Source organism: Sarcophilus harrisii, chromosome 3, assembly GCF_902635505.1.
Source record: "Sarcophilus harrisii chromosome 3, mSarHar1.11, whole genome shotgun sequence".
In the NCBI taxonomy this organism is placed as follows: domain Eukaryota; kingdom Metazoa; phylum Chordata; class Mammalia; order Dasyuromorphia; family Dasyuridae; genus Sarcophilus; species Sarcophilus harrisii.
The window spans coordinates 572,923,700-572,934,002 of NC_045428.1; the positions used below are offsets into that span (position 1 = coordinate 572,923,700).

At 58.8% G+C, this 10,303-nt stretch overlaps 1 protein-coding gene across 1 annotated transcript; it reads left to right on the forward strand.

Annotated features, from left to right (window-relative positions):
• Nucleotides 1-429: 429 nt before the first annotated feature.
• LOC116422638 (collagen alpha-1(I) chain-like) lies at nucleotides 430-10,083 on the forward strand. The gene is made up of 7 exons (XM_031961553.1): nucleotides 430-486; nucleotides 952-1,101; nucleotides 2,093-2,292; nucleotides 6,663-6,879; nucleotides 7,603-7,688; nucleotides 8,022-8,666; nucleotides 8,754-10,083. Exons 1-7 carry the CDS (start codon nucleotides 430-432, stop codon nucleotides 10,081-10,083), a joined length of 2,685 nt encoding a protein of 894 aa, XP_031817413.1.
• The last annotated feature ends 220 nt before the right edge of the window (nucleotides 10,084-10,303 follow it).

Consider the following 10,303-nt stretch of genomic DNA (forward strand, 5'->3'; position numbering starts at 1 on the left):
TCCTTAGGCCTCAGTTTCCTTCTCTGTATTATGGGTATAATCCCATTTGCACACTCTCTGAGGGTGAGGAGCACATGAGATAATGGATGTAAAGTGACAAACACAAGTCTGATTCATTGCATTGTTTTGAAAGTTCAGTTTTCTCATTTTTGTTCAGGTGTTTCAGTCCTGTCTCACTCTTGGTGACTCCACTTGGGGTTTTCTTGGCAAAGATCCCGGAGGGCTCCCATCTGCTTCTCCAGCTCATGCGGAAACTGGGGCAAACAGGGCAAAGTGACATGGCCAGGGTCACACAGTGTCTTAGGTGGGATTTGAACTCAGGACTTCCTGACTCCAGGTGCAGCAACTATTTGGCCCCACCTGGTTCTCTCCAGATTCCAAATCCAGGGCTCTTCCCATCACCCCTAGAAGGGGCACCTCAATATTGCCATGGGTGTGACCTTGGTGGCCAGTGGGAGCGAGCAGGTGGTCTCCCTGGACCCTCAGGTAGAGGGTCTTCCTCCCTGACCCACTTTCCTCCCTGGCACGGTGGAGGTCATTTGCGACACATCGATAAGGAAGTAAATCCCCCAGTGTCCCACATGGCGAAGGGAAGTAGAGTCCGGGCCCGTGGGAAGGAACTCCTCCTTTGCTTGTGGGATTGTTTGAGTTTTCCCATCAGTCTAGCAGAAAGGGCCTGCCCCAGCAGGGTCGGGCCCCGGGACCCCTGTGACAGAGGGCTTCAGGGCAGCCAGCCCCACCCAAGCATCCCCTGCCCAGCCCCCCCCATCCTCTCCCTCATCCATACCCGAGACGCCAAGGATCGGAGGGGCCGGCCGTGGGCAAAAGCCTGAGCTCTTCCCCAAGCTATTGAAAAATAATAAAAAGGTAATGACTTTGTCATTACTGAACAGTGGTTTGCCTTTTCTTTCCAGGTTCTGACCATAAATAACCAGTCCATTAACCTTCCAGATGCACACCCGGAGTCACCAACACGGCATCCCACCCTTGGATGCAGCCATAGCTGACCCGGGCCCCAGCGTGTGCCCCCCCCAGCATGTGGCTCCCCCCCTGCACAGCTTCTGGGGCACAAAGGGGCAGGGAGGTCTCTGCTCTACTGGGGTGGGGGGCACATACAGGTGCACACATGGAACCTGTGCAGGGAAGGTGAACGCCGGGGGCTCAGGTGGGAGACTGACGGTGCCCTGGTGGGGATGGGGATGGGAGAGGAAGGGGGGGCTCTGGGGGCGGAGGGCGGCGGAACTCGCCGGTCCCAATGGCGGGGACAGGGTCTGTGGGGAGGAAGACGGGATGGCTCTGGGAACCTGGCAAGGAGGGGCTGGGGGGAGACCCTGGCTCCGAGTCCCGCTGTTGCGTCCCCAGCTGGGGGACCTCGGCCCAGGCTCCCCAGAGCACTGGGGGCTTCGTCTCCAAAGCCCGCCCGCCTCCCGCGAAGGACTGCTCTGAGTATGAACCGAGCTAACAGATCTGAGCATTGTTATAACCGGGGAAGGCCCCTCCTGTGAGGCGGGAACGGCCTTGGGCCCAGGCTGGGGTCACTGCCAGGGAGGGTTTGCGCAGGTCCTGCGGCCACCGGGCCATGTGTCTGCGTGGTGGAGACGTTCCCACTCACTCGGATTGGAGATGGGTGGGGGGTGACCCAGGCTGGCCCTTCCCCTCAGAGGCGGCCCGAAGCAGTTCCGGGACTGACCGAGCCGAGAGCTAGGGTCTGAGCCCTGCGGGCCACCCAGCGCTCTCCGGTTCTGGGCTTGGGACAAGCAGTGAGCCGTGCAAAGGAGACACATGGCTCCGTCCCCGACTGCCTGGTGGCCAGAAGGAGATCCCTGCTCCCCGGCCCTCCGCTGGGCCCCCCGAAATACAAGGGGATTGAACCAAATGACCCCCAAGGTCAACTTCACCCTCTCGGAGCGCCCTCCATTTTCTGTAGATCTTGGAATGGAGCGTCTGGAGACTTCCTGCCGTCTCAGAGGGGAGAGACTGCGCTGGGAGTTCCTTCCTCATCCCTATTACACAGGCAGAGGAGGCAGCGCAAACTTTTCTAAGGGTGGGGAGCCCCGGGCTCTGGTTCCACTTTTTGCTCGGCCATCCCAAGCTTGCCTCGTTGCCCAAGCGGGATGTCAGAAACCAGGGAATGGCTGTGAGCTCGTGTCGGAGCTCAGGGGGCCCCCAGAACATGCCGGGCTGGACCTTGGGGGACCCTGAGAACATCGAGTCATTCGGGGTCACAGTTTCACGGCTCTCAAGGGAGAAGGGACCTCGGTGGTCCACTCGTCCATCCCCCCCATCTTACAGGTGATGAAACCGAGCCCCAGAGAGGAAGAGGTGATCCTGGATGGCAGAAAGAGGGCTTCTGACTCCGGATACAGAGCTCCTTCCCCCAAGGCAATGTCTCTGAGAACCCAGAATGGAGGCCTCCTAAAACATAGACTAACGCCTAAGGTTCTTAGAATGCAAAATGGCAGAGGAGAGAGATCTTAGAGTCACTTGGCAGGGACTTTACACAAAGGATGTCAGAGCTAGAAAAGCCTTTGAACAGAGGCTGTCAAAGCTGGGAGGGCCCTTAGAACATAATGTCAGAGCTGGGAGAGTCTTTTTTTTTTTTTTAGTATTTATATTTGCTCTGGCACTTTATTTTGCTTTTTTTTTTCTTTTCTAGTTAATATTTTCTCACCTCGTCATTAATTTTATTTTAACATTTATTTTTAAAACTTTTTGGTTCCAGATTCTCTCCCTTATCCCCACCTCCAGACCCCCTTAAGAGACTACATGTGCCACTATACAAAACATTTCCATAAAAGTGAAAGAAAACATAGATGGGAAGGTCTTTAGAATAGAATATCAGAGCTAGAAGAACCTTAGAACGTGGAATGTCAGAGCTGGGAAAGGTCTTAGAGACTGTGCCATCCATTCACTCCTTTTATAGTTGAAGAAATTCAGGCTCAAATTCCAGAGTGGGCTTATCCAAGGTCACAACACGAGTCAGTACAAAATTGTATACAGCCCCACTCCCAGGTGCAACACCCGACTCCAAGCATCTGTCATTCCTACTCACTGCTGCAAGCACATAGGTATATACAAGCACATGTGATACAAGCAGTATATATGTACATGTATGCATATGTGTAAAAAGAAAGAGGGAGAGGAAGGGGGAAGGAGAGAAAAAGAAGAAGAAAGAGGAGGAGGAGGAGCAAAAGAAGGAGGAGGCGGAGGAGGAAGAGAAGAAGAAGAAGAAGAAGAAGAAGAAGAAGAAGAAGAAGAAGAAGAAGAAAGAAGAAGAAGAAGAAGAAGAAGAAAGAAGAAGAAGAAAGGAGAAGAAAAAGAAGAAGAAGAAGAAGAAGAAGAAGAAGAAGAAGAAGAAGAAGAAGAAGAAGAAGAAGAAGAAGAAGAAGAAGGAAGAAGAAGAAGAAGAAGAAGAAGAAGAAGAAGAAGAAGAAGAAGAAGAAGAAAAGGAGAGAAGAAGAAGAGAAGGAGAAGAAAAGAAGAAGAAGAAGAAGAAGAAGAAGAAGGAAGAAGAAGAAGAAGAAGAAGAAGAAGAAGAAGAAGAAGAAGAAGAAGAAGAAGAAAGGAGAAGAAGAAGAAAGGAAGAAAGAAAGAAGAAGAAGAAGAAGAAGAAGAAGAAGAAGAAGAAGAAGAAGAAGAAGAAGAAGAAGAAGAAGAAGAAGAAGAAGAAGAAGAAGAAGAAGAAGAAGAAGAAGAAGAAGAAGAAGAAAGAAAGAAGAAGAAGAAGAAAGGAGAAGAAAAAGAAGAAGAAGAAGAAGAAGAAGAAGAAGAAGAAGAAAGAAGAAGAAGAAGAAGAAGAAGAAAGGAGAAGAAGAAGAAAGGAGAAGAAAAGAAGAAGAAGGAAGAAGAAGAAGAAGAAGAAGAAGAAGAAGAAGAAGAAGAAGAAGAAGAAGAAGGAAGAAGAAGAAGAAGAAGAAGAAGAAGAAGAAGAAGAAGAAGAAAGAAGAAGAAGAAAGGAGAAGAAAAGAAGAAGAAAGAAGAAGAAGAAAGAAGAAAAAGAAGAAGAAGAAGAAGAAAGGAGAAGAAAAAGAAGAAAGGAGAAGAAGAAAAAGAAAAAAGGAGAAGAAGTAGAAAAGGAGGAGGAGGAGGAAGGAAGGGAGAGAGAGAGAAGGAGAGAGACACAGAGAAGCAGAGAGATGGGGACAGAGTAATAGAGAAGGGGAATGGAGCGGGGAAAGAAGGAGAGAGAGAGAAAGAGACAGAGAGCCTGGGATGCAGAGACAGAGACATAGAGAGAGAGACAGAGAAAGAGAAAAGGGAGAGGGGAGAAAGAGGGAGAGAGAGACACACCCAGAGAGAGACACTCAACATCTCTGCTGATATTGGGTCAGTAAAATATATATCGTGGTTTTCTTTCAATCAGGCAGCCAAGACCTAAACAAGCCATTATTAAGTGTCTACTGTGTCTCCATCAGGGACAACTCGGTGGTACACAGAGCATCAGGCCTAGAGAGAAAGAGCTGAGTTCAAATACGGCCTCAGTTACTCTCTGAGTTATGACTCTGGATGAGTCCTTTTACCCTGTTTGCTTCAGCTTTCTCTTCTGTAAGATTAAACCTCAGATAGGGTGACAAAGACTCCTGAACGACTCAAAAACAACCTACAAACGGCTGCCCCCATTCATATGATAGGTATACTCATGGATGGCAAAAGACTAAAAGTTGAGAAAGTTTACAATGCTCTTCCAGGGCCTTTATCAGCATCTGGGATTCAGCCATCACATGTTCATGGATAAAATTTTACAAGACGTGAAAATAATACAAAGTGATTAATGTGGCCATTTTTGTTTAAACTTGTCCGATCATCTGGCGAGTTTGATGACGTGTCACTGTGCAAAGAAGGATTTGGAGTCCGTGGACCCGGCTCTGAGCTCCCCATTCAGATACTCAAATTAGGAGTATCTTCTCCTAGACTGAGCTTCTTAAAGACTATTCCCCAATCTGTAAAACTGGCTGTATTAAAAACTCTACCAGCCTTATAAGATTGTTGAAAGGAAAGCCCCTTGCAAATCTGAAAGCAATCTACTAATATGAACTCTAATGTTTTAATTATTCTTTTAAAAATAATTTAAAAATTCTTATTATTGGTTTAGAGCTTATCCCTAAGTGGAGGTGGTTCAACTTGGAAAGCAAAGGCAGAATCAGAGGTTTGGATATCTTCAGTAGGGGGGGAAAAGATGCCCACGAGCAACAGCGTGTTTGTAAAAATTTAACAATTGACTTTCTAGGGCACACTTTTGAATTGGATTTGCATTATTGTCATTTTCTTCATCGCTTTCTTAAGTCTGGAAAATTGAGAAAATAATGAATCAAAATCTCTGATTTGTAGCTTTTGCTCATGTTAGAAATGTCAAGACTTGCTGAAAATGTTACAATCGGCTCATACTCACACTGAACATTTAACAATCAGCTCTCCCAGCTCCAATGAGGAGCTGATAGAATCCACTCTCCTTTACTCCACTCCCCAACCTCTTGGAGAAGTAGCCCTTGGCCTGTGGGCAGTCCCAAACACATGACCTCAATGTACCAGTCAATGGGCAGGTATTATCATACTCCTTCTATGTGTCAGATGTCATGCTTAGTGTTGAAGCCAAAGGGAAACAGTTCCCATCCTCGAGGGGACAGAATTGTGTGGGAGCAGACAACACCGACATGTATAAATGTTTGCAAAAAATATACCAAAAAATGGAAGGCAATGTCGCCCGAGTGCTGAGCTCCAAGGCTCCTAAAGGCGCAGAATCACAGGATGCCAAGGTTAGAATGAACCCTATCGTTCGTGACAAGAGTAAGGGCTGTGGTAGTAATGGCTAGCTTTATGTGGCCCTTTTGCAAAGCGCTTCACAAACGTCATCCCAATCTGGAGGAGCTGCTATTCCCCACATCTCACAACAGCAAACTGGGGCGATGGTTTTAAGTGAAACTTCCTGATGGGGCCCCGCAACCCTGGAAAGGGGTCTATCATGTTCCCCGTTTTACAGATGAGGAAACTGAGGCACGCAGAGATGAAGCGCCCTGCCTAAATTGTGTCTGGGTGGTTTAAATGGGCTTTTTCCTCTTTGGCCGCCCGAGACGGAATGGATCGAGCCAGAAAGACACGGTTTGGAATCTTGCTTCAGACGCTAGTTGTGCGATCTTTGGCAAAACGGTGCATTTCTTTTGCCTCAGTCTTTTCATCTGGAAAAGGAAATCGGTTCCTGGCCCACTCAAAAGCAAAGGTCCGGTGAAGGCCTCCTGCTCTGCCAGGGAGGTCACCATCGGGCTTATTTAGCGAACACAAGCTTTCTTTATCTGTGAATCACTTTTGGTTTGGGCAACACTTTGTTTGGAAGGCCGTGGCGCAGTCTGGTCCGGAACGTGATGGAAAAAACCCTCGATCTCGAACAAGGGGCTCTCAGTCCTCTGCCGAGAGGGCTCCAAGGAAGGGCAGAGTCCGGGAATGGCCCTTTTCCTCAAGCTCGGCCGCATTCCGCCGGGGCTCTCAAGGCTGCCGGGCAAGGAAGGCGGGTGACCTCCCGGTCCGGGAGCGGGTTGGGATCAGCCTGTCACGGGAGTCGGAGCCTGCTCCTGACGTCGCATGCTCTTGAACAGTCACTTGACCTTCCCGGAGTGTCAGTTTTGCCATCTCTGAAATGGGGATGAATCACTCTTCGCCCCATCTCGCAGGACGAACCCCGGCTTCCTGACTCCGGGCCTGGCACACAGTAGGCGCCGAATAGATGCTCGCGTGCGGGACGCGGAGGCGGCCCGGGAGCCTCGCGCCCTGCGGGGCGGGTCCGCAGGCCTGCGTCCGGGCTGGCGAAGCGGGAGGCGGCGCGGCGGGGGGACAGCGGCGCGAGAGCCTTCAGGGTCCGGGCCCCGCCGTAGGGGTCGCCAGGCCGGGGTAGGCCCGCCCGGGCGCGCTGGGCGCGGGCGAGCCTGTGCAGGCGGCGCGCAGACTCAGCAGGGCGCCGCGCCTCGGAGGGCCCCCGGGGCTCCCGCTCCCGCCCCCGCTCCCGCCCCCGCCCCCGCTCCGCTCAGCTCCGCCCCGCTCCCGCCCCGCTCCGCCCCCGCCCGCTTCCGCCCCGCTCCGCTCCGCCCCCGCTCCCGCCCCGGCCATCCGCTCCGCCCCCGCTCCTCCCGCCCCAGCTCCCGGCCCCGCTCCGCTCCGCCCCGCCCTGCCCGCTCCGGCTCCGCTCCCCCCCGCCCCGCCGGCCCGCCCGCTCCGCCCCGCCCCGCTCCTGCTCCGCTCCCGCCCCCCCGCTCCCGCCCGCTCCCGCCCGCTCCGCTCCCGGCCTCCCGCCCCGCCCCGCTCCCCCCGCCCCGCTCCCGCCCCCGCTCCGCTCCCTCCCGCCCCGCCCCGCCCAGCCCGCTCCCGCTCCCGCTCCCGCTCCCGCTCCCGCCCCGCTCGCCCCGCTCCCCTCCGCCCCGCCCCGCCGGCCCCCGCCCCGCCCCGCCCCGCCCCGCTCCCGCGCCGAGGGCGCCACCACCGGCCACCGTTTGCCCCTCGCTTTTCTGGCCTCTCCGCCCGCCCTCCCTATTCGCCGCTTCAGGTTGCTCTGCTTTGTTGATTGTTAGATCCTTGGCCGTTCTTCTCACTGATTTCGTGATCGTTTCCACAAAACAGTTTCCAGAAAACAGTCAGAAGGAGCAGTTATTAAGCGCCGACTGTATGCCGGGGGCCGGGCTAGGCGGCGGGGCGGACGGCGATGGGCAAGAGGGGAGGGGCATTTATTAAGCACCCGCTGTATACCGAGCACCGTGCTGTGGCCGTGCGTGCAAGGCGGGCACCGGAACAATTCTGCCCCTGGGGGTCTGAGGCGCTACTAGAGGAAACAACTAGTGCAGAAATGTGAGAATGGGTAGAACGCACTTGGGGGATCCGCGGCTCTTAGCCCAGGAGGAGAGTCGCGGGGTCTGAGACCGGGCTGGGAGGGGCCGCGGAATCCACCCGCGTTCTCAGAACACAGGCGGGGAAACTGAGTCCCGGAAGTCCCGTCACCGGCTCAAGGTCGTTCAATGTCACCCGTAAGGTCAGCCCTGAAGTGGCTCGGGTGGGATTCGAACCCGCGTGCTTCGGTCAAGCGAGGTGAGGTTCCGGCCCCGGAGCGCACCGCCCCTCCCCCCTCCCCACCCCCCGGGAGAACGGCCCATTACTCCGGACCGAGAAACTGAGGCTCGGCCCCTCGCGGTGCGAAGTCGGGGCAAGCGATTCGACATGAGACGCAGCTCGGGGCCCGAGGCCCGAGGCGCCGACATCCCGCCGGGCACGCGGGGAGGCGGCCGCCGCCGGGGGCAGAGCGCAGCGAGGACGGGGGCACGGCGTGTTGGGCGGGGGGCAAACTCTGCCCCCCGGCCCCCCGCCCCCGTTGGGGGCTCACGGGCCCCTCCCCGCCGCCTTTCGCGCCCGCGGCGCCGGGGCCCAGGGCCGGGGCCGGGAGGGGCGGGGGCGCGGGTGCGAGGGCGGAGCGGAGCCTCGCCGAGCGATCCGGGCCGGGTTTTGCGCGCCGCCCACTCGCCGCTAGGCCGCGGAGAATTCCATAATCACAGCGGGCGAGAGCGGAGACGGGGAGCGAAAAATCCGGGATCCGGCGAGTCCGGGGCGCGCATGCGCGCCCGCCGCGCTCCATCCCAAACACACACACATTTCCCCCGGACTTGGAAAGTCACCCAAAGCCGCCCCAAGTGCAGGTAAGAGACTCGGCGCTCCCTCCGCCGCCGCGGCGCCCCCGCCCCGCCCCCGCCCGTGCCCTCCGCTCCCGGGGCTGCCGCCTGCAGCAGCAAGCGGGCGAGCCTGCAAGCGGGCGAGGGAGCGGGCGGGGGGCGGCGGCTGCCAGCCCGCTCCGAGGCAGGGGCGCGGGGCGGCGCGCGGTGCCCGGGTGCCCGGCGGGCAGGGGCTGGGGAAGGGGGAGGGGAGTGCCAGGCTCGGCGCTGCAGGCGGTCCGGGCCCCCCCGCCCCCCGCGGGCTCCCCGGGGGCAGGTGCTCGCTGACGCCGGCTCGCCGCCCCCCCCCCGCGGGGGCCGGCCGCCCGGACCCCGGCCCCGGAGGCGGCGCGGGCAGGGGCGCCAGGGGCCGCTTCCCGAGACTTTGCCCGCGGGCGGGCCGGGTCGGGGCGCGGTGCGCGCAGCCTCGGCCGGGCCGCGGGGGCGGGGCTGGCGGCCGGGGGCGCGCCCCTCCTGGCGTCGGGAAGTTTGTCTCCGGCCCGCAGCTCGGGCCGGCGGCAGCGCCCCGCGCTTCCTTTCCCGGGCGGGGGCCGGCTGGGCACGGGACCGCGGGGGCGGGGAAAGTTGGGGCGCGGGGCCGGGCCCGGAGCCAGGCCGAGCGGGGCAGGGGCGGGGCACCGCCCGGGGTCGCGGAGGGGCGGGGCGGGAGGGCCCGCCGCGGGCAGGGGCCGGGGTCGGGCCCGGGCGGAGGGGCGGGGGGCGCGCCCGGGCGCAGCGGCGGCCGGTTATTTTTACTCGGTGGCATGTGCAGAATGCGCAGCTGATCGCCGCCGGCGGCCAGAAGTTTCGCTTTCCCCTCGGTGCGGCGGGGCCGGGGGGGCCGCGCCCGGTGGCCGCCCGCCCGCCCGCGGGGGCCTCCTCGGGGCCGGGGGCGCGGGAGGAGGGGCGGACGCCGGGCCGGGCCCGCCGGGTTAGGGCGGACGGCTGTCCCCGCGCTGGGAAGCTCCGGGCCGGGGAACAGGTGGATGCGCCGTCAATCACCGCGGCGCGGCCGCTTCGGGGGCCAAGAGGGGACAACAACCGCGGGTCTGGGCGGCGGGCGGGCGCGGACCCCGGCCCCCCGCCCCCGGGACAGAGGGAGGCGGCAGCTGCGCGCGCCCCCGGAGGGAAAAGTTCTCCCCGCTCCGGCCGGGTCTGGCCCGTCGGCCCGACAGGTCGCGGTCCCGCGGCGGCGCTCCCGGGACCCCCGAGGCGCTCGCCCCCTTCCCGGCCCGGGGGCCCGGCGGGAGCGGGGTCGGCGCCCCACGTGCTGGAGGCTTCCGGGGCCGGGCCGGGGTCCGCGCGGCCTCGGGCCGGCCCCCTCCCCTTCCCAGGCCGCTCCCTGCCGCCGCCCCGCGCCCCGCCTCACCGGCGGCCAGGGAGAGTTTGCGGGGAGCGCGGCTGAACTTGGGTAATCAGGTTTCCAGCGATCCGGTGCCTCCTGCTTAATTTATTAGACGAGTTATTTATTCTGTTGATGATAATCTGTTGCTGGTTTCTATGGAGATGCTAAACGGATCTCTTTCGGAAATCAAGCTCCCTGCGGGCCAGCGTGTTTAAAGGGGCAGCGTCTCCCTCGGGGGGCCGAGCCCCGGCGCCTTCCCCTTCCTCCCGAGAGCGAGGCG